A 24,616-nucleotide genomic window follows, 5' to 3' on the forward strand; every position below is an offset into this window, starting at 1 on the left:
TTAATGATACTTAGAGCGCTTCATAAGTTTTCATCGTAGTATTTGCAAAAATGGCCCTAAAGTCCAGTATTTCTTTGTTGTATTTCCAGCCAAGAGAGAGCTAGCTCCCCACATAACTACAGACTTCCTAAATTCCAAAATGAGGTGTCAGCGACTAGCTGACTTAGAGGCAAAATCCAATTTCCAGATTGCCTTGTTTTTCTTGGCTATTAACTATTCGGGCATTAGGCAAGTGACTGAGATTGGGGTATCTAAAAGATCGCAGCTCAGGGAATATTAAGACACAGAACAACAGGGTTAAGTCAAAGCTAATTTCAAAAGATAGCCATTCAATCACATATTTCGTGAAAGTGACAATGGAGATTTTAATTATCACAAAGAAAATTAGGACAGCGTCTAAGTCCCTAAATTAGTGGTTTACTCTCCTTTGGGCCAAACAGTTATTTGCTATAGTTGAGAGAAGATGCAGAGTTCCGTGGCTTAGAAGGGATTAATTTAATGTTCAAAAAGAAGTAACTAAATATAAACATATTACTTCCGACCCCATTGTAAACAAAGAAAATGTGTATCACAAAAAAATAAATAAATAAATAAGTGGTCTAGTGCTTCTTGACTAAAATAACAATGTCATATCCTTGGACACCACCAGAATTTTAGAGCACCTTAGCCCTGAAAAGATTACAGTGCCCATCCCACCATGTAACGAAGAATAAAAACAAAATACTAAACCACAGATAGTATAAGGAAATGCAATAAACTGCTTAACGGCTTTTTAAAGTAAAAAAAAATAGTGGCTCGGTCGGTTAAGTGTCCTTGGCTCAAGACACGATCTCACGGTGCATGGGTTCCAGCCCTGCGTTGGGCTCTGTGCTGACAGCTGGGAGCCTGGAACCTGCTGCAGATTCTGGGTCTCCCTGTCTCTCTGCCCCTCCCCCACTCACACTCTGTCTGTCTCTCTCTCTGTCTCAAAAATAAACATTAAAAAAAAATTTTAGGGGCGCCTGGGTGGCTCAGTCGGTTAAGCGGCCAACTTCGGCTCAGGTCACGATCACGCGGTCCGTGAGTTCGAGCCCCGCGTTGGGCTCTGGGCTGATGCCTCAGAACCTGGAGCCTGCTTCCGATTCTGTGTCTCCCTCTCTCTCTCTCTGCCCCTCCCCCGTTCATGCTCTGTCTCTCTCTGTCTCAAAAATAAATAAACGTTAAATTTTTTTTTTAATTTAATGTTTAAGTAATAAAAATAAGCCCCTGCAAATATGCTTTTAGAAATAACAAATATCAAATATCCCTCCTTGCAAAAATGTGCTGCTTTTGTTTGCTTATGCTCAGTTTCCTCACTAAGTTCTAAACCCAAACAAGAAGCACAAGTTAAGAAATTAAAGGCCTATATGAAGACATCCAGACTAGTTTGAAGAGCTTCAAGGTCACCCTTCAGAAGTTCTTCTGAATCAGCAGGGAAGTGGTCTCCGTGTCAGACAGTCATGTCTGATGCTGGAGAAAAGCCAAGCTAGAGGGGGGTTCGATTTGTGCGCAGACACATGCATGACTGATTGGGATTCCACCTTCACATCTCCCGTGGGGAACAGATTTCACAGAGCTTCCACCTCCAAAAGGACTTGAATTTTCGCCATCTCTTCCCAAGCTGTTGAGAAGGAGATGGTGGCCGCCGCATGGCTTCCCCCCCCCCCCCCCCCCGCCAAGTAAAACGACTGGTTGTAGGAAAAGTGTTAGCCCTCAAAGAGACCTTTTTCCAAAGTTTAGCTAGCTTCTCTTTGTTATAACAACACAAGCAGCAAAGTGATTGTTTCATTGTTTATGGTCATAGACTGAATTTTCCCATGAATGCATTGTGCCTTTTTGAGATCCTGCCTCTGAAACTTTGCAGATTTCACATTTCAGCCAAAGAAAAAGCCTCCTAAAGATAAATTAGGCTCTAAAATACCAAACATGCTTATACTTAATGAAAAGAGCTTTCAATAATATGTATAGTTTATCCTAACTGACTGAAAACAAAACCTTAATAAGTTCAGGTTTTTCACATTTCAGATTAGAAACCATTCTATATTCCTAGTGGCTTGATTTATTTCAAGGCATTCCAGAACAAACTCTTACTTTCCTCAAACCAGATTCCGTAATAATCTCCGTGATCAGGTGCATAATACAATGATACACAATGTATGTTAAAATGATGGAATGTTTCCGAATCATTAAAGAAAAATCAAATTTTATTTTATTTTATTTGGGTATCATATATGTTTTATTATATTCTACCTGAGAAACTGGTAATTGATGTGCCATTTAAGTATATACAACATCCAACTAATCATAGTATGATCTACAACATCCCAATTTTAAGACATCGTTCTCAAAAAGGTTTGATTTCCAAAGAAAATTTAACAGGGAAAAAAATTAGAGGTGTCCTACCTTGATTACTTCTGTTTGTCATATTATATGCAAACAGATGATTTAAGAGATGTGCTATGCTGAAGGTAGCAAAAAAAAAATTTAACCAAGCTTCTTGACAAATACTGAAAAATCAAATTCTGACATTATATAACAATTCAACAACTATTCAGCTTAAGTACAGAACGTAGCTTAAGTACAGAACATTTTTAAGTGAGGGTAATTCTTTCTGTACATGTTCAGAAATGAATTTCAAACAATAACAGCTTTATCAATTTCAAATGCAAAGAACATATCCTTTGTTTAGTCTGACTGACTTACATTACTTATCCACTTTTCTTCTATTAACCCTCCCCCACCCCATTCTTTGTAAAATGAGTGAGGAAGCTTTTACAAAATGTTTGGACACAATTCACTTTGGGTTATCATGCTATGCAGAGAAAATATTACTCAGCTGAAAAGAAGAAATTTTAGGAGAGTTAAAGACATTATAAGCTAATGAAATTTTCTCAACTTCAGAAAATTTCTGACAAAATTTATTAGTTCAAAATAGTCTGCCTTTTTGGTTCTAATCTCCCACCAACCCAAAAAATAAAATAATACATTTAACTGGAAATTACATTTAAAACTGTTGTGATTTTTGCCTGTTTTGTTATTGATCTGTAGGAATTTTGAAGGATTCTGACTTTAAAAAGTGGAGAAAATTCAACTTAGGGTACATTTTTCAACCTATATTTAATTAGGACTTTTTACCTTTGAATTATATGTCATTTCTGTCCAACAGTAAGGTTTTGTATAATACCACACAGGTTAAGATGTAGTTGGAAAAATATATTTTTTCTAAGATAAAAATGAAGAACAAAGTACAGGCAAGACTCAGAAATAAAAAATATATTGTTTGGACCTCACACTTTTCCTTGCGTATTTACCTACTGTATCTTTCCAACATCATTTTAAAACAAGACTGGCCTGACATATTTTCTTACACGTTGGGGATTCTTCAGGTATTTCCACCTCATATTAGCAAAGCATTAGGACAAGGGAGATCGAATAGTTAAGGACCTGACACTAATTCTCCCTGAGGAAACTTTTATTATTACCTTTCATAAATGTTTTGGTTTATTTTCAATGGAAAAAAAAAAAAGATCAGATTATTTTGGGAAGTAGAGGGCACGTGTGGTGAGTGTGGATTGTTTTGTTTGTTTTGTTTTGTTTTTGTTATTCCTAGAGCACTCTTTTACCAAAATTACAGATATAACCAAAATCCTTACGATAACGAAATATTAGAAACCCTGCTTTGACAAGTTTTACGTCCTGAGGAAAAAAAAAAAAAAAAAAACCTCTCCCAAATCAATGTCAAATTCTGTATGTTCAGATTTAGGAACAACAAAACTATGAAGAGAGCCAAGTTATAAAAGCCCATTTTCAGATCTGGAACAACTTCTGAAAATAAAGAGGGTATTTGGCATGTATTATACTAAAGGAAAAGTCCGACTTTCATTATTCCCTGATTCTTGGAATCCAATAAAAACCTTATGGAAGAAAAACTCGTTCGCAAAAAAAACCCTTCCCTGAAAACATACCCAACCACGACCACACCCCTCCTTTTAAAGTAATGACGGTTGATAAACTATAATAAGAGTATGGAAATTTTTACTTTTTCTGGTGCATTTTAAAAGGATGACTAAGAGGGTTTTTTGGCTTTTTAAGCAGCAATGACGTTTAGCACCTGAACAACGCACAACTAAAATACGTGCATGTTCATTTTTCCAGAAACACCAACAAAAATTAAAACGGTGATTCGGTTAAGACTGATGACGCCCGTATAGAAGTATCCGCCACTGTGAAGGGCCCAAACAGAATCACCTGGCATCCTGATCATACCTGCCTACCAGAACAAAAGAGGCAGCTGACCAATGATGGGGTGTTTATCAATACAGTGGTACCTTTGTTCTCCAACAATGTTAGATTGCAAACGTCCTGGAACACATATTTACCTGGAGGATTCTTGGCAGGATCATTGTGGCTTGGACTTCCTGATTGTCCAGAATCTGTAAAGAAATCACAGAAAATGTTTTCTTTTTAATTTGTTTTGAAAGAATTTCACAATCCTCAAACGGACTTTAAAGAAAAAATTTAAGGCCCAACAATGAAGCTGAGTGTTGAAATAAAGTATACTTTCCCAAGCCTTTCAGCGGTAACATTTTATTTATCAAGCTAGATGAATGTCCATACATATTTCTATGTCAAATGGGGGGGGGGGTGGTGAGTAGAGATCTATCATCTTCTCAGGACGGAGCAAGGCTTTCTGGAAACAAAAGGTCTGGCCACAAAGCCGGTGAAGGTGGTTTGAAGGTTGGGCCTGTCAGTAGCAATATGAAATAAAGCAGATACATTCCCTAAAAATGCAACCTGAGTGTAATTAAACATGCTTTTAAGAACCTGAAAATGTTTTTATTCCATGAGTATAATAGATAGAAACGAGAGTCTGTTTTTCCAGGATTTCACGTGCATACACACATATCCACTCCCATAATCTCCCAACCTACTGGATCCAGGCCCAGATTTGCCTGCATCCCATAATAGCAATCGATTTGCAAACGCCCAAGAAAAGCATAAATTACTAGGTAGAAACTAACAGAGCTTTGTGGAGAGCAAATTGTTGGATCAATTTAATTTCCATCTGTGATAGACAGACTCTGCAGATAAGGAGAAAAAGATCAATGTAGTATATCTGAATTTCCTATCCCACGTTATTCTTCATTGATGCTTTCTGTAGGGAAAGCAACGTGGAGGCGATACTACAGTTAGGCAACACGCCCTTCCTAGCTAATCTAACACCGTTGTGTTTTGCTCACTCCTCTTTCCTCCGTGTCCCCTCTGCATTTATCTGTGTCATTTGGCCCCATGTTATTATACACTTACTTGCAGGTTGCTTTGTAATCTTCCTTTATTGGTTCTAGTATTTAAGTTTTGTCTCCCCAACTAAATTGCATGCTCCAAGGCAGAAGCAGAGATTCTGTCTACCCCTTTTGTGTCTCCCTCAGTGTGCGGGGGTGCTGCTCTGCTCGTGGCTGTGAACGCACTGGGCTTTCGGTAGATGCCAGAGGAATGACAGGCTCAGATTCAGCCGCCTTGCTTGCCTGCCTAGAGAAGGCAGTTTTGAACTGGATAATGCATGCCCACAAAATTTGATAGGTGGCCCTAGATAAGTCTCTTCCCTGAAATCCTGCCATGGTACCTAAGCCAAGATAGGAATCCAGTCTCGTTTAAGCAGAAAAATCTTACACTGTTTTGTTTGGTTTTTTTCAGCAGGGTTATTCTGCTCTTCCGTGTAAGCGATTAACATACGGCAATTGCTGCTTCGATTGCTAAATGCAAGGGCATCCTGTTAGCTTCTTACCGTATAAAACTTGGTGATTTATTTTTGTGCTTTGCCTCATGCCTGTTCACCAGATTTAATGCTGAGATCAGAAGTCTACCTCTTCATCCGTTTTCCTTCATCTTTTTTTTTTTTTTCCCTAGGATAGTTTTCGTGAAATCTTAGCAAATATGTTTACGGATTCCCACATTATCTTCCAATTCATTTCTGATTTCCCGAAATGGAAGTAAAGAAACTGGTAAGGGTTACTCCTGCAGTCTGAGTTTCAGCTAGTGTCTCCTGCTGACAGGCACAGAGTTGGGTATCCTCTACAATGCTTTTCTCTAATCTCTCATGAATACTCTGGCTTTTTCTGGAAGGGAGGCAAGACTCAGTGACTTATAACTTCGAAGATCAATCTTTCTCTTTCTACATTCCTATAAAAGATGGTATAATACTGGCCGGTTTCCAGGCATGGAGTATGATAGTTACATAAAAATGATAAATGACATTATTTTGCTACGGCTTCAGCTATTTCTGCCTTGAGTTCTTCTGACAAATGTCCTTCAATATCGATAGTACATTCCAGTTTAATTTCTCAAGTGACTCTAACATTTTGAGAAGTTCCTACTTATTATTATTAACATACCCACTGACCAGAGATTCTTCGTATTTTCTTTTTCCTTCTAAAATGACTTCACGTTTATGGAGGTCTAAACATGCATCCCTCAAGGTGGCTAATGCCACCTTCCTGATGACACAACATGAGGTCAGTTGAGGTTGTCCTCAGGGAACAGGAGTTGTCGACTCTCTGTGAGCCTTAGCATGTTTCCTTAAATCAATTTCAAAATGGCACCACAAAACTCTTTCCCAACATCTGGCTACTAAAACTTAGGTCAATTAAAGAATGAAGGTCTCTTCTACTCCCAAGAAAGTATTCAGCTAGAACAATGGCAAGCCCTTTTACCACAATATCCCACTTGGGAAACCCTATTCTTTTCTGCTGCAAATTACCCTTTCCCCCATTTCCAACAAACGCACACCAACTTCTTCATTTGAAAATAATATTATTACTAAAAAAACCACAAGTATTTGAGGGAAAACTGAAGAAGACACTAAATTTGAGTCACACACTTGCTTTTCATAAGAATTCCACTTTCTAAAATGATCTGGCATTTACTGGCACACAATGGAAGATTTTCCCTCATATTCCAAAGTCTGTGCCTTCTCATGAAGGAAAATAGCATATACTGGATCCCAAAACATAGAAGAGGGCCCCCTCAGGGAGTGAGCCAGTGAACATTTACTTTTCAGACTGTAAATTCTAAGGCTATAATCTACTCTTAACTCTCACGGCACCTTATACTGGTCACTTAATTCCAACTGCTGGAAAAGGAAATAACCAGAAAGTCACAGTTGGCAGAGAAACCAAAAAGAACTGTTATTGTGGTTAGCTTCAGAGAAGGAATTATTCAGACCACATCTAAAACCCTTCCAATTCACCACCCAGGTCACATTACTCTACACCCAAAGGTTTTACTCAACCACCTCCATCATCAAGTCCTCTGTGTGTGTGTGTGTGTGTGTGTGTGTGTGTTCTTAATATGTTATTATGAATTCTAGTTCTGTTCCTCACTAGTAGTGGGATTTTTGTGCAAAATTACTTCACTCTTGGAGCCCTGTGGGCCTGATATTTAAAACTTTTGTACTATCTACCTCATAGAGCTGTTGCAAAGCTTTTATTATATAAACCATCAAGCCCTGGCCAGGCACATTCTATACAATCAGTAAATGAAAGATAGTAAACACAGAGGTCACATTAAAAAAATGATTAATATTCCTTTTTTTTTAATTTTGAGAGAGAGAAAGAGAGGATGAGCTGGGGTGGAGAGACAGACAGAAAGCGAGAGAGAGAATCTCAAGCAGGCTCCACACCATCAGCACAGAGCCTGATGTGGGGCTCAATCCCACAAGAGTGTGTGCCCACTGAAAATTCCCATGTCAATGCTATAGCCCCCCTCTCTTCTCAAGAGAGGCAGGCACTACCATCACAAGACTCTCAGGAGCTGTCACACTCAAAAGGCAGTAAATACCAGCCACCTGATGAAGACTGCCTTCCAGAAGACTGAAGTCTTTGGAGAGCAAGACTGGTAAGAATAGGGGTTGTAAGTTGCCCAGCACATTGGGTCTTGAATCCAGGATCAATTTGGATGCAGTGGAAAACAAGAGAGGGGAACGGACCTTGCAGGCAGGAGACCTAAACCAGTCCTCCATCATACCCTCCACATTTTATTTTCTCTTCCTTGATCTTAATCTAGACCTTCTACGTTTCTTTGTCTCTTTCTGACTTCACCGGACATAATGTACAACTGAAATAGTTTGTATTACATACTTACAAAAATCTCTTTTAGCCCATTCTCTATGTTTTAAAAGTATAAATAAACATATATCTTCTTCTTGGAAGAAAATAGTTAATGAATCCATTTCTAGATCACTACTTTCTTTTTAAGTCCATTTAATTATTTGTGAGGGGGGAGAGGCAGAGAGGGAGAGAGAGAGAGAGAGAGAGAGAGAGAGAGAGAGAGAGAGAGAGAATCCCAAACAGGCTCCACACTGTCAGTGCAGAGCCCAATGCGGGGCTTGATCCCATGGACCATGAGATCATGACCCGGCCCGAAATCAACAGTCGGACGGACTCCCAAGTGACTGAGCTACACAGGCATCCCCTAAATTACTTTATAAACTCAATCCATTCCTCCTCCCCCAGAAATAAGAAAAGGTTCACATCTCCAAATGACCCTTTCCAACTTTTCTTCCATTCTTTTGTTCCATTCCCTTTTAAAAAGCAGTCAGCCTTTTATGGTTCTTCTACTATCTAAACTTTACCTAAACAGGGGCCAGTTTCCCTAATGGCCCAATTTTAAGGAAAATCCTGGGATATATAAGTGACCTAAATGATTTGTCCAAAGTTACATGGCAACTCTTGAAACATATGTTCTCTCCATGGGCCACCCATTCAGACACACTACCCCTTGAGTGGGTATTATACAATCTTAAAATCATGCACAGCCAAGGGATCTTTCAGCAGATTAAATGTTTCTGGGAACTCTACCTTACCCCTAACTTCCCTCCTCCTTCCCACCGTTTACCAATACATTCAAAATCTTTTTCATAAATTTAAAAAACCCTTAGCTATTCTAAGTTAGACATAATTAAAATCTATACACTAATTGATGCTTTCAAAAGATTGGACAACTCTAAATCTCAAGTTTTACTAATAATCTACTGGAAGGCCAATAAAAGGTTTTTTAAATATATAAGATAATAAACAAATAATAACCTGTTCCATGTTTGTTATTGAGTACTAACTTTCTGAGGTTGATGAGCTCAATTACCTGATGGGGGCAGATCATCAAAACTGAAAATTTTTTGAAGGTCACTACTGTAAGCATCAATTAGATGTGATTCAGAAAGATTCATGGGACACCTTTGGTAGTCCAGCTACTGATGTCTGGGACATAGTAAGTTCTCAATACATGCTTATTAAATTTCCATTTAATGTATAATAATGCCCTTTAAAATACTGTTCCAACAAGAAGCACACATATTGTATGCTTTCTAGAGCTCAGACTCTTCCCAAAGAGGAAACAATGTACAAATAAAATATAATACACCATGATAGGTATTATTAATGAATATATATCAAGATCAGCAAACAGTTGGTTCTTCCTAGGAAGGATGAGCGAGGGTGTGTCATAGAAGATATCAGAGGGGAGGGACCTCATGGGCAGGGTCTTCAAAGATGAACAGATCGGATCTCATATCTTTCTAGTACCTTATTCTACTACCAAGGTGATCTCTTTAAAACCCCAAACTGATTAAGCTACTTCACAGCTAAAACCTTTACAGGTACTCCAAATACTCACAGGAAACTCTCCAAATGTTTCAGTAGGCCATTCCAGGTACCTTCTGGTCCTTACCAACCCCTCGGTCCTCTTTTGGCCTTCTGCTCCCCCCATGTGTCACTTACACTGGATGCCTCCAAGCCTTCACCTTCCACCCCCACCTTTTTTTTCCTCCCCCAAGTCCTCCATATTGAGGACATCCCTTTTAGATTCTAAAATACATGAAGGCCCGGATGCTGACCTACTTAGCCCTACAGCCCTAATCTTTGACACAGTGATGTAGGGCCCAACATGTGGCTGAGTAAACCAAATGAGCAAAAAACAACAGGCGTGTAAACTATGAAGTGTGCAAAGAAGAAAGACTAGGCACGTCCCTCAGGGCAGAAACATACAGTAGAAGTCAAATAGATATAACCTTTGTGGCAAAAAAAAAAAAAGGCGGAGGAGGGTTAGGTATACAATTCCCCGGGACCAGGTCTCCTGGCCCGATGTTAAGGCTCAGTTCTGAAGAAGTATTTGGAAATGGGAGGGGTAGGCAAGAGACACTATTTTGAGTGAGAAAGTAATTTTTGGTGCTCTCCTACAAAGGGAAGAAATGTTTGGTGAGGGTCCAGGAAGCAAGCCCAGAAGCCTTTAATGACCTTTATATATTAGCTCTCTTTCTACTCCCGGATGAAACGCATTTCAGGAATTCATTTTCGTCTCTGACACCACGACTGCACTATCAACAGGAAAACCAAATTTGGGAGGCGGGAGTTGAATTTACAGTCGTTTTGGTGCAAAGAATGGATGGAACAAGGTAACTTGTCAGGTCCTTTCTAGCTCTAAAATTCTATGATTCCATAACAATATGGCTTTTATATCAAGGGATATCAGAAGAGTAAATGAAACCCACATCGTAACCTGTTAACCTACAGATAGCCTCTTGCTAGAACTAAAATTAGTCATCATGTGATAAAGGCCCCTTTGTCATATTCTTTTTGCTTTAAGCAGGTAAAGAAATAGCCCATTGTCAACTAAAGAATACCACGAGATTTTTTTTAAAGACTTAGAATGGTCCCCTTCTTTCTCTCCTAAACATTAATTACCAACACACTAAAATAGTATATTTTTACAAATCAAATACACAGCATGCCAGAAAAAAATCACTTACGAAAGAGAAAAGTCAAGATGTAAGGAACAAGCAAAACCCTGAGGGAAGGGATACAAATGCATGCATTTTATAACAGGGACACAAGAAAATAAGACAAGACTAGGCACCTTTTTAAAGGGGAGGAGGAGAAAACTATTCTCGTAGGGCAAACCTCCTTCACCCTCTTCTAGCTTCTTCTGCCTCAAGGCTTATGCCTCACTGCCTCACTCTTGCAACTCTGTTTTCTGCAATGACTGCTTCCCCAGGATTTACAGTGACTTTGCTTTATAGAATTGCAATTCTGATGCCATAATTCACCATCTTTTTCTCCAGCATGGTTAAAACACGATACAGCTTCAGTTTAAATGGAGGACTGTTTTATCAATTGGGGTGACACAAAACTATAATTTGATAAAATTTTCTTTTTCCTCTATTAAATGTCTATTGGAATCACACACACACACACACACACACACACACACACAACTATAGTTTAATAAAATTTTCTTTTTCCTCTATTAAATGTCTATTAGAATGACACACACACACACACACACACACACACACACACACATACACAGAGAGAGAGAGAGAGAGAACATAGGAAAACTAAGTGCTTTCCTTGTAGCTCATAAGCATGTAAATGTGTAGGGAAATGCCTGCCCATTTTCTGTCTCTCCTGCTCTCCCTTGTCTTTCTGCTTCTGCCTCTCTTCTCTTCTCAATAGGACATCCCATTATATGGCATCCACTTCACTGCAAAACTTGGTTAACCCACGAAAAGCATGAATTCTGGCATTTTGTTAATGGAGTCCTTGAAATGCTCTTGCTGAATCTGTACACCCTGGTCTAAACCCAGTCCTGAGTGGGAAGAGAAATCAAACCTCTCTGAATACGTTTGGCAGAATCAAAATAATATTCAGGAAACATGGCTTTCTATATATTCTTAAATCATGCTTTGTAATCTAGATTATGTCCCATCGAAAGGCCCATACTTTCAGACCTTCCTTTCTATTGGTTAACACAGATTTTTAACTATGTGTTCAATATAACAAAGCTCATCGTTTTAAAAGAGGTTGCTATGCTGAACGTCCTTACAGAGAAATTAACTTAACCAAAGAAAATACAAAACAAGAGAGGAGATATGTAATATATCCTCTATTCCTTATTCCTACACATTCCACTAGCTCCATTTTTAAACTTTCTTTTTAAGAGCCACATTTTTGCTTAGCAGGGTGATTAGGTTTAAAGAACCATATCCCAAGGATTAAACTAAGGATTTATTTGGGCTCAGGACCAAAATTTGTCCACAAGGAATTAGCCGAAAGACAGAGGCCACTGAAATTTTAGGAAAAAAAAAAAAAAAAATCACATGACCAGATGCGAGCAAATTAAACCTGTTCACAGGAGGAGACTATTGACCAGTTTGGATACAAATACCCCTGCACAAAAAGTGTTAAACCTGCCAATATCTCTGACCAGAGGTTTGCACTGCTTCATTAACTAGCACCAAAACCTCACAAATGAAAGCAGGGATAATCGTATCTGACCTTTCTGGCCTAAGATTAAGTTCAATGACTCTTTACTGATCCAGGGATTGAGTGAACCAAAGGTCACAACCAGGATCGTCTACACTTCTTGCCCTCGAAGCCTTCAGCCTATAGAATGCAAAGATACCATACTGATCATTGTCAGGATTGCTAAGTTTCTACAGTGTGTTTTCAATTAAGTAAATAAAATGTGGTAATTAAATCAAGATTGCGTAATATGTTTTTGATTTGTAATCTCATTTAAATTAATTAACTGACTCAATCCTTGTTTAGTTTTTAAACTGGCCTAGTTAGGGAAAGAGTCCCTGGGAGCAAATCCAGTTTTCTATCTTTAAAAACAAGGCAAAGCAATCTGGCATACTTAAAAAAAATTTTTTTTAATGCACCAGGAAAATATAAATACAGAGCAAGGGTGTTAGTGTAGTGGAGGGAGGAGTTTTATGGCATGATTTTGACTAAAAAAAAAAAAAAAAAAAAAAAAAATAGTTCTTTCACTAGAGAGGAATAAACCAAGATATTATTTATGCAAAACATTTCTTTTCCAATTTTGTGAAGATTGCATGTTTGTTGGAAGCAAAACATCTCCAGCTGTATTTTAAGTTTCTGAAGAGAGTTGTAAGATTTATAATCTTTCATAAATGCTGCCCATATCTCATAATATTAGATAAACTCGCCACTGCGTACTTTAAGGAACAATTGGCCAATACAATTTGCCACATGAAAACGATGAAGTACTTTCCAAAGCCCAGCCAGATCCAGTAGGAAAAGATGAGATGTATGTTCTGTCTTTCCCATCTGGGAGACATTGTAGATTTCAGCTATTCTATGTAATACATTTTTTTTTTCTTGGAAACCAAGAAACCTGCATTTTATAGTAAGGTATGTAGTGCAAAGAGAATGTTGGTGAAATATGAACCTGAAAATGAAAACCAGAATGTCATCAGACTCAAGAACATAATTATGGAGGCAAATTGAAAAATCAATGCAGAATTTCAATATAAACCAAATGCAATGTTTATGATCATATTAGTCTTAGATTTTTCTCTTAAAAGGAAAGCAGAGAAAAATAAATGCTCTCATACCTCCAAAGCCCTGAATAGCACTTGTTATACTGCTTGACACAGTGACTTACTTATCTGTTTTATTTTGTCCTGGGGTCTTCATGGATTAGTCCAAATCCTACATACGCCATAGTGCTGTGGACACATGGCCCTTTTGTGCTATGTCGTTTCATGTATTTCTCCAAAACTTAATATAATATAGTACATCTAGATTAAAACCAGATACAAGACTTTCTAATATTTCATTTTCTTTTTGGGGATCAGGATGTGTTTTCTCAAAACTGTCTGGAGAGTCAGAAATCCTGGGTCCCATTCAGTAACTGCCAACCACTTGTGCTCTGACCCTGAGCAAACCACTCACGCCTGAATCAGTTTTCATGTTGCCCAATCATTTAAAACTGGACACAAAAAAGGAGAGAGTTTTTTAGCCTTAGTCATTTACAGCAGAAATAAGAGGGGGGAAAAATAACTTCAGGCAACAGTGAAAATATGCACAAGTGTTTGTGGAGCAAGGCTAACGTATTTTTTTAAATATACTTTAAGGTTTAATTTCTTACTTTCAGTCCTCCCCAAAACATCCCACCTAATTGGTCCTCCTCTGTTTTCACTCTATACTTCCCTTTAAAAACACTAACATCACAGGAAATTTTAAAGGAACAGAATAGTGTCCGACCCTTCTGTTATGTTATCAAATTCATGGGGTCAAGATACATGCACATCTTATTCACTGCTTAGTATAATTCCTGGCATGTTAGTAGATGCTCAACCAACATCTGTTGAATAAACAACCATTATTTTACAGTGGACAAGACCTTGATGGCTGCTATAACTTAAGATGTTTTTCATCTTCCTCAAATTATAATTAATTGCCAGTAATGCCAATCATAACTATTACTTGCCTGATGATTGTCTACACATATTCTTTTATTTTTTATTTTTTTAACGTTTATTTTTGAGAGAGATAGGGAGCGTACGTAGGGACAGGGCAGGGAGAGAGAGAGGGAGAGAGAATCCCAAGCAGGCTCCATGCTGTCAACGCAGAGCCCGACGTGGGGCTCGAACCCATGAACCGCGAGATCATGACCCGAGCCGAAGCCGGACGCTTAACCGGCTGAGCCACCCGGGCATCCCAACATATTCTACTCTTAAAGAACCTCTCCACAAATACAAACTTAGCAATTGGTTCAATCAATGACCCAAAAGTCATTATTCTTGTTTGAAAGGTGCTCATTTGATCCTAAGCGGGAGCTCCTAAAAAGGAAATTTTTCCTTGCACACATTTCTCCATTATGCCAGGTGAAAAGATACTTTACCAAATCGTTAAAATGTTTATGTTTAAATCATTATATAAGCTGAGAGAAAAGACACTGAATGAGCTTTTTACATACCGTATTGGTTATTTATGATGAATGAGTAGCCTTTGCTTTATTATTAAATCATGGCTCTTTAAGTCCATGATGCCATATCCATAGACAAATAAATGTATGTGTTGAATCCAATGGTGCACGATCATTAGCAGGACAATAGAGTAAGACAAAAATAATATACTTACTTCCTACCATAATAAGGCAGATTTGTTTGTCAGACATTCAGTACTGCTTTTGTTTATAAAATAGCTTTATCATAAAATTGGAAGGAAAAAAAGTCAGAGAAGTCACTTGATGAAACAGGAAGCTTGCTGATGTGGCTGAGATTGGCATTAAATGTCCTAACAGTTCCTTGATAAACGGTTCAAAGAAGTTCTGTCCCCATGTTTTCAGGACAAAAGCTAATTTACCAGGAATAAGACTACTTGAACAATACATCATGCGAATGAACATTTTCGAAAGAGGATACAATGAGGAAACAAATGAGGAGAGAGCAACTTCCCCCTGCAAATTAAAATTGTGCCTGAGAGGAGTGTAACTCAATTTCACTGATAAAAATACAAACAAACCGAAAAACCCCAGCTAACGTGATTCTATCTTTTTTCTAAGGGAAGGTCAAGGTTATTCGAATAAGTGGAATAGTTTCAAAGAACTCTGAGAAGTTTAGAACCCAAGACAGATACGAAGATTTGTTATAATCCTACGTGGCATTGTTCTTTCAAATGCCATTGTAAAAGGAAAGTGAAAAATACAGGTAATGTTAACCAAGAATAATAAAGACGCTGCTATAATAGAAGCCTACCATGGAATCCACTGTTCACTACTATGGTTATTCGGGAAATGAGAAAAAAATGATGACACATATGTCGCTTGCTGTATCCATTTTACGGAAGGGAACAGAGACTACGGGGGTGCAAAGCCATGTACCGTGTGCTCAAAATTCCTTCCATTTTGTCATTTTGCTCCGTTTATCTTTAATAGAGATTCAAATGGACTCCTTATGATTAAAAAATCTCTAAGCTAAGTCTAAAGAGTATGAAAAAGAACCAGTTTCTGCATAATGTTCCATCCATATGTCTTAACCCTGAATGGTATCAAACCGATGTAATTTTATACATCAAATGCCTTCCAGATGTGACAAAACTTTAACGCAGACCAACTTCAAGTTTTTTATTGCAAGCTCATCTCCTATGCTCACGAAGATTATTTTTACTGCACACACATTACCCATGGCTAATGTTCAGTTTTCCAAATTGATTATTATGATGCGATTTCAACACTGGCATTGCATTCCAATCAAAAAACAAACTATGCTGCATAGCGAGCCTCCAAAGAAATCACAAAAGAACCAAGAAACCACAAGCATTGTTTCCAAGCTGGAGACCGTGCTTGATTACAAGGACAGTCGAACTCTCTCAGTACCTCCAAAACATGGAAAAGGGGAGGCAAGGTCATCTCTAATTCCTTGACAGAGCTAACTGCCAATAGAATGATTGAGCCCGTCACCTGTTGTTTTTGGTTTTAAAGATTTGTTCTAATCAGAGAAGAAAAATTCTTCCTGACATTTAAAGTATGTTAACATTTGAAAAGTAACCAAAAAAAAAAATTATTCATGGGAAATTTTCAAAGGTATCTAACAATATGCCATCAAGAAAAATCATAAACTAAATTTCCTAGTAGGATAAAAAAATAGATTGGTAACTCAATGCCAGTAAGAAAACCTAGGAGGATGAGCCTTTGGAGATGTCATGCAAACACAGTCTCTCCCATAAAATGAATGCTTTGAACCTTACCTCAATGCCACCTCTCCACGCCACCTCAAAAACCAGAATTGCCCGGTACTGGTAACTTGTGCTCAGAGCCATCCCTCCCTCTGTTCCTGCAAACTACATTTCCCAGCTCTGCTAACAACTGGACTTGGGCTAGGTTCAACCAATGGGAAGCACTGGTGGGAGTCTGGGAAATCGGAGGGCAAGAAGAAAGGAGAGGGAAAGTATTTCTTCCCTCTGCCTTGACAGGTGTCTCCAGGTGGTGGCTAGGAATCCTTTGTTGTTCTGGTTTCCACCGGATGGGTCTCTCTGTCTGTGGTCCCCACTCCCCCGCCCCCCAGGACAGCTGTGGCTCAAGGACTCTGGTAACACCACCTTCTGCTTTTACCCCTCACCCTGGTTGAGGTAGTGAGCTCCTGCTTATGCTAACGTCTGGGTTGCCTCCCTGCCCGTTTGGCGCCTCACTGCCCATTTGGCATCTCACCTGTTCTAGCAATATTGTAACTGCCCCCTGGCTCTGCCCTCATAAAAATCTTTCTATTGGACTCTCTGGTAGGAATGCTCTTTCTCTGGACCTTGACAGATATATGTGCTTGTTGAAATTTCACATAGTCATCACTCTAAAATAAATGTCAGGTAATAGAATTAACAGTATTAGACCGACTAAATATAATACCATCTAGAGTATTAACAGATTTCAAGTAGTTGTTATGATTCTCATAAAAAAGGTGAAAAGGCACTGCCACCATTTAGTACCAAGTATGAACTCCTATATCTCAAAGTCTTTTGTAATGTAGGATACTGAACTATAAAGATAATCAAGTTAAAAAAAAAAAAAAAAACCAAACAGACAAATTACTTAGATTTTCGACACCAAGCTCCAAACACATGTCACCACCCACCCAGCTTTACTGTCTCTTCTTCTTACTATCTCATAGTTAGTCTCTCCATCCAACAATATATATGATACCTGGGTTTTTTCTTGTGTAAATGATTTTTCTGCAAACATGAATGTCTGCTCCTTGACTGGACCAATTGAGTCTGATTATTTTCATAGGACATTATACATTTATTTACATCTCATGACACAAACAACTTTGAATTGCCTATCAGTTGTCTGAATAGCTAACAATATCATGTAGGGATAATCAAAAACTGGTCTTAAATATACACCAATATATATCAACATAAGACTAATACATACTTGAAAAGAAAAATAATTTCAACATTACTGTTGTCTCTAAGAATTCATTCACAAGACCTCACTTGACATCCAGCATTTTCACATAGGCAAATGCATTAAATAAGAACAGTCAAAAGTATTTTCTTCTATCAGAACTGTATAATTTATGATGCTTTACTAGAATACTCCACAAATAGGAGACAGCATAAAAATATTGATGTTCATATGCATAAGGAAGCATATGAACTCCCAGTACCAAACTTTATAATCACAAATGCAAATAATACGGAATATACTTGATGTTTTACCGTGTCTTAGATAACAGCCCCATTAGACAGAAGTGTCATCAAGGAAAACATATGGCATCTATTCAATGTCATTTTTTTTTCTGATGAACTTTAACAGATGACTCTGGTGGTAAGTGGGCACATTCAGCTATCAGCACTGCACTGTGTTTTCTTCAATCATTTTGAACTCTCCCACCCAGGCCTCCAAGTTTTATTTTCATGTCTTGTCTTAAAAATGTTTATTTCTTCATTTTGAGAGAGAGAAGGAGAAAGCGCAGGGGTGTGCATGTTGTGTGGAAGACGGGCAGAGAGAGGGAGAGAAAGAATCCCAAACAGGCTCTCCTCTGTCAGCACAGAGCCCAACATGGGGCTCCATCCCGTGAATTGTGAGATCATGACCTGAGCCAAAACCAAGAGTTGGATGCTTAACCGACTGAGCCACCCAGGTGCTCTTACTTTCATGTCTTTTAAACATGATTGTCTTAGTTTGTAATACCAACTAAAAACCACTGTTCGTTAAAATGTTTATACCTGAGTCTGAAATCTATGTCTATGTAAATTTAATTTAATAAATATTAATTGAAAAAAGAAAATGGGGCATAGTCTACATAGGCATAAAGTGATCATGAATCAAGTCTGGCCAGAATTTCCACTTTTGGCATTTTCCCTCCCTTCCTTTTATCTCCAAGGAGAAAATGATAGTGCAATGGATTAAACCAAAAGATAACCTCCAGAATATGATGGAAAACATGCTGCTCAGGCATTAAAAACCATAGGAATAATGCTGACACCACAAGATAGAAACGGCCCTTGAGTGTCTCTGGTAATGGGGGTGATGGGCAGGAAGCATAATGCCAGATACAAAGTGATCCTAAATTGTCACCTGTTTTTTGCTGTGCACATATTATTCAATTTTTTTTCAAGTAGGCTTCACATCCAACGTGGAGCCCAATGCAGGGGCTCAAACTAGCAACCCCGAGATCAAGACCCGAGCTGAGATCAAGAGTTGGACACAACTGACTGACCCACCCAGGCGCCCCTGTGCACACGTTATTCTAAACTTAAACTGTAATTATAAGTTACAGCCCAAAAAAGGACATAAGAAAATATCACCAGTTCTTTCAATGTACTCTATGTGTAGTTTCTGTGATTTACAAACCATCACATAGGAATACATAACTGAGTTAAAGCCAAGATAAAACAAATACAATTGAATTGTTTGCATTATACTAAATAGATAACTGAAATTATGACATACATAACCGGCCCAGGAATTGGTTTAAAGAGGCACCCTCCTAAAAACAAGCTGATAGAGCAAAGGATTACTAAGATCCACCTTCAAACAATGTATTTGGAAGATCTGGTTGGAAGCCAACAAACACAAAACCTCCATCCACTTACAAATGGCACAGCAGATTAAATGCTACAAAATATCATGGAAATAGTTTATAAGCAAATGCTTTTAATATTGGAGGTGGGTTGTACTACCTCAACCCAGCTTTCTTCACCCATCCCTGCCCCAAAAGGTTAAATCTTGAAGTGTGACATCCCTGGACCTCCTCATCGTGTGCTACTCCTGGCCCAGAAGGAAATTGTATTCTCCTTGGCCCACTTAAGCCTTGGCATGTTGGCCTGAGAGTGCCAAGGCAGGTACAGAAAGTACGAATTACGGTGTCTTTCTGCCCAAGAACTGACTGCAACCATTAATTTACTTCATAGGACCATTCAACTGCTGGAAGAGGTGAAGGACTTTGGGTGTGACTGACACAGGCAGAAGCGAAGCCAGCTAATAAAGACGGCAAGGCTGGATGTTACTGTGTCCCTTGCCAACTTACACAGCTCTGTCACCTGGCAGAGGGTCACGGCCCTTCTGCCTGTGACACGGTTTAAGAAATGAAATTAAGAGCAAAAGCTCTTTGGGGCGCTGGGGTGGCTCAGTCGGTTCAGCGTCCGACTCTTGATTTTGGCTCAGGTCATGATCTCACAGTTCGTGAGTTTGAGCCCTGCATCAGGCTCTGCACTTGGGAATCTCTCTCTCCCTCTCTCTCTCTGCACCCCCCCCACCCCACTCTCTCTCTCTCTCTCTCTCTCTCTCAAAAAATAAACTAAAAACAAAAAAAAAGGAGAGGAGCAAAAGTTCTTTACGAGAAAATTATGCTTGTCATTCTACATCTTGTTGACAAAATATTAGATTTTTTTTAGCAAAAAAATCTGCATCTAAGGAACTCAAGGATATATAAGCTACATCTAGGGTATGAATACTTTAAGGAAGGGAAGATGGGATTAAAATCTAGTTAATTTTGAAAGGATATGATACAGAGAAATAAGGTCCCCACCAAAATGATAATTTCCATTTTTTGCTTGAAAACATAAACTACCAGTGGGAAGACTTTCACCAGGCTGCTACATCATTCTCTTTAGGTTTGTTTACCCAATGTCAATATCTGTGAGTACAATGAAGTCAGGGTTCCACACACAACTTGAGTACAAAAGTTAGGGTACCCCATCTAGATTCCAGCCAAAGCTTCCTCCTCATATTAGGATCTCATTCAACGTGACCCGTGTGTTTTTAAAATGACGACACCGCTCCGCTTTCTTTTCACTGGGCTGGAATCTTTTGTGGCATTATGGATGTGTATGTCACGCTGTGAACACCAAAATACAATAGACAGCACAAAGGGGGAGAAAAGAGAGCCCTGGAAGCCAGGGAGGCCATTTGAAAGAAAAAGGAAGGGAGGCTTGAGAAAATTGTTTTTAAATCTTCCTTTAAAAACTACATTAACCATAATAAAGCAACAACTGAATGCTCTCTATTAATATCATCCAGCAATGATCAAAACTGGAATTAGCTGATATAATTCAATCGATTGGTAGGGAACAACACGTATCTCTTCAGTCCATTCACCATGTTAAAAGTGCTCCTAAAAGATGGACGTTTCCTTTCTGTATTAATTTACACATGGGTTCGTGTTGGTTGAACTTTTACTTTCTGTTCACCTGTTTACCTGGATTCGTTCTCAGCTTAACATTCATTAAGCATTAAGACACCACAAGAGGTGCACCGATGGTGAGATGAATTCTCAAGGCCATTACTCTTCCCAGGGGAGTGACAGGGAGGATGGATGAGAAGTGGGAGATCGCTTCATTTATTTGAGTTACAGGCAAGGAATATGAACTCACTCTAGAACTTTGAAAATCAGAGAGAGAGCTTTAAAACCCCACGTACGTAATGGGGCGCCTGGGTGGTGCAGTCGGTTAAGCGTCCGACTTCAGCCAGGTCACGATCTCGCGGTCCGTGAGTTCGAGCCCCGTGTCAGGCTCTGGGTTGATGGCTCGGAGCCTGGAGCCTGTTTCCGATTCTGTGTCTCCCTCTCTCTCTGCCCCTCCCCTGTTCATGCTCTGTCTCTCTCTGTCCCAAAAATAAATAAAAATGTTGAAAAAAAAATTTAAAAAAAATAAAACCCCACGTACTTGTATTCTGTCTAAATTCTCATTTTTCCTGTAAGAAGGCAAAGTCTGATAAAATTGGGGACATTTCTGAGTTTTCAGCTGCTAGTTACTGGAAGGGGGTTCCTCTTCAAGGGTGAGAACGCTGCCATTCCTGCGCCCCCCCCCAACACTAGCACACCCGACACTTGGGGAGCCAACAGCCCTCCACCAAAATGCGCCACCTTTAACCACCAAGCAAACAATAGTAATTAAGAGCATCAAGTTAATTGTGTCTCCTCCCCAGAGAATGTGTCCTCCCAGGCTTCCTGAAATCAGATTGGAAGATTAGTAGCAATTTTACTCCCAGTTCTCTTATTCCCGTTAAAAAAAAATAGAGCCTTCATTCATCACACCCACCCCGAGAACTATAGAGTCAAAAGTAAAAACCTTGAATGAGAGAAAGAAAGAAAGAAAGAAAGAAAGAAAGAAAGAAAGAAAGAAAGAAAGACAGACAAAGAAAAAAATAAAGAAACAAAAAAGAAAATCAGCCTACTTGGTGAAGTTTCATGTTTGGCAGTTTATAGAACCAGAGCAACGATGATCTTTGGCTTCTCAATCTGTTCAAAGTTTGTTTTCAACCTCATAGAATTCTTTACACTTAAGGATTGCTAACAGCCCTAAGATGCTTAAACGTGTCATTTTGTTTAGAGTTATAAATGTGATTTTTCATGAGTCCTTCATTAATGATCAAGGAGACTGATCGTTCAGGCCCAATCAACCTGAATTTGCAAATCCATGTCATATGTATTAGAATAACTAAACATTGACAATAAGGCTCTTTCTTACCTTCCGTTTGTGCCAAGTGATAAAGATAGCAGCAATACCTTTACAATTTTCAAAGCACTTTCACCTACATTATTGTGCTTTATTCTCATCCTTTACAATGGCCAGGAAAGAATGTGGCTTGATAACTTGCAGAGTAACAGGAAACCTTGATTTTTCGTTGCAGTTCCCCTACTGAGTTTCTCTGTGACCTCTGGGATGTCACTTAACCTCTCCCTGCCTCAATCGCCTATCTCAAACGAGCTATAATAAAACTTTTTTATTCCAGTCCACCAGGGTATTAGAACAAAGGATCTGATAGGATGTTTCTAACGTGCTTTGATCTCTATAGGGAAAGTTGCCATAAAAATAAAGACGTTGTTATTATTCTAATTGAGTTATTTGCAAATGAAGCTTCTTGACGGAGCCCAGTCCTCAGACTACAGAAAAGAAAATTCTGCCAGTTCTCAAGGGTACAATTGCCTCATGGCAATTATACCCATAACCACATTTCCTTATTACTGTTATAAAAGACGATGGTTCAAGGGGAGGCAAAGGGGGAGTTTAAGGAAAAAAATAATAATATATATATATATATATATATATATATACATACACATATATGTGTGTGTATATATATATGTGTGTGCATGTGTATATATATATATACATACACTGTTTCTTTTCAATGAAAGATCCTGAAGTTGCAAATTTGGAACCCAAGGCTATAAGTAAAGACAGAACATGTGTTCCAAATTAGTGTAGTGTTTGTTAGTTGTGTCAGAAAGGCAGAGGTGTCCTGAGGCTGCACTTTCCAGCAAATTTTGGAAATAATTTAGGAACAAATGGCAAAATTAAGAAGGCAACCTGGGCCCATCCTTATGCATGCTACGAAACCAAAGACAAAAAAAGGTTCAAGCCTACGCCATTCTTATCAGCAAAAATAACGTATCACAAGATACAAAAGGCACATAGGAAAAGGAAACAGAGCTTAGGAAGTAAATACTATGGACCATTTTACATGAAAAGCCGAAAGGGAATATTGGGGCCGTGGGGGCCAAGGGCAGGCCACCCCAGATGGGCCCCGTTGGCATGAACATTATTTTGAGTTAAAAACAATCAAAGCTCAACAGATTCAGGAAAAGCTCTTCACCCCTCCCTCAACTGTCTGCTTGTATCAGGAAGAAAGCTATTAACAGATTCTTCTTCACCTAAGAAACATATCTGCATAATAGGACCACCCCGTTTTCCAAACATCTCTTTTCACCTTTCTGGGAATTTTCCTTCTCCCTTTTGTATCTTCAGACGCCCCCACCCCTCTCCTTAGCTCTTACAAACACCAGGTTGCCCAACTGCCTTTGGAATTTCCATCTCTGTATCCATTCATTCCCATAGGTGTGCTATTAAATTTGATTTTCTCCTGATAATCTGTGTCGTGTCAATTTGATTCTTAGTCTTGCTAGAAGGACCTTGAAGGAAGAGGTCATTCTTCCTCCCCAAAAGGGCTATGAGTCTATAGGCAGAACATAACGGTCTCCTCTCTGTTCAAAGCCAGCAGCCTTGAGCATTAGCAGGGGCTCAGTGTTAGGCACTTTAAGAGCTCCATACTCCTCACGTGGCCTCTTGTCCAGGTAGAGAAGACAGCTGCTTTGCATTATGAAGTACTGGAGACACGGAACTTTCCTTCAGTGAGAGGTATCACCAGGTCCTGTCACACTGCACATCTCCGAGAAGCAACATTCACAGTTGGGGGCTACAGGGAAGGAGCCCTCCAGACTTGCTTAGTACACAACTTCTGGGGCTCTATATGCCATGGAAAAGCCTGATGAAAAGTGAAAAATCTTATGAAAAACCTTACAATTTGAGATTTTACAGGGCTTCAAATAGAATTCTACTGGAAACATCCTCCTCTGACCGGCCAAGGGATTCTTTGGGTTCTACTGCTTTATCCAAGCGATCCAAAGCGACCCCGGGGTTCCACTCTGCACGTTCGCTTGTACGCTTGTCTCCAAGTTGAACGCAGAAGGATTAAACAGAAAACACAAATATTGGCACAGGTGACGTGAGGTTACTTGACCTTTCCAAAGGAAGATTTTTCAGAGAAGAGATAATTATTTAGGTGAAGTTTCTTATACTAGGAGTATCTTTTAATTGCAACCTTCTGAAAAGGGCTTGTTGTGGCTGTTCACGTGCATACAGTCTGACGATTCCAATTAAGCTCTAGGTCCCCAAAAAGATTTCGAATAGAGGAGACATGTGGGACCATCCGCTGTATGGTCACAATAAATGCCGCTCGCCTTATTTTCATTGCACGCCCAGTGACACATTCAGTCCGCAAATCCTAGTGAGCA

General features: G+C 39.0%; 1 protein-coding gene across 5 annotated transcripts in view; it reads right to left on the reverse strand.

The window, feature by feature from the left end:
* The window catches only part of NFIB (nuclear factor I B), a 240,665-nt gene that overhangs the window by 102,383 nt on the left and 113,666 nt on the right, over positions 1-24,616 (reverse strand). For all 5 annotated transcript variants that reach the window (XM_030293500.1, XM_030293497.1, XM_030293496.1 and 2 more), the window contains exon 3: positions 4,398-4,451. In XM_030293500.1, coding sequence (XP_030149360.1) covers positions 4,398-4,451 — 54 coding nt within the window. The remainder of the gene's footprint in view (positions 1-4,397; positions 4,452-24,616) is intronic.

The sequence above is a fragment of the Lynx canadensis genome, chromosome D4, assembly GCF_007474595.2.
Source record: "Lynx canadensis isolate LIC74 chromosome D4, mLynCan4.pri.v2, whole genome shotgun sequence".
Classification (NCBI taxonomy): Eukaryota; Metazoa; Chordata; class Mammalia; order Carnivora; family Felidae; genus Lynx; species Lynx canadensis.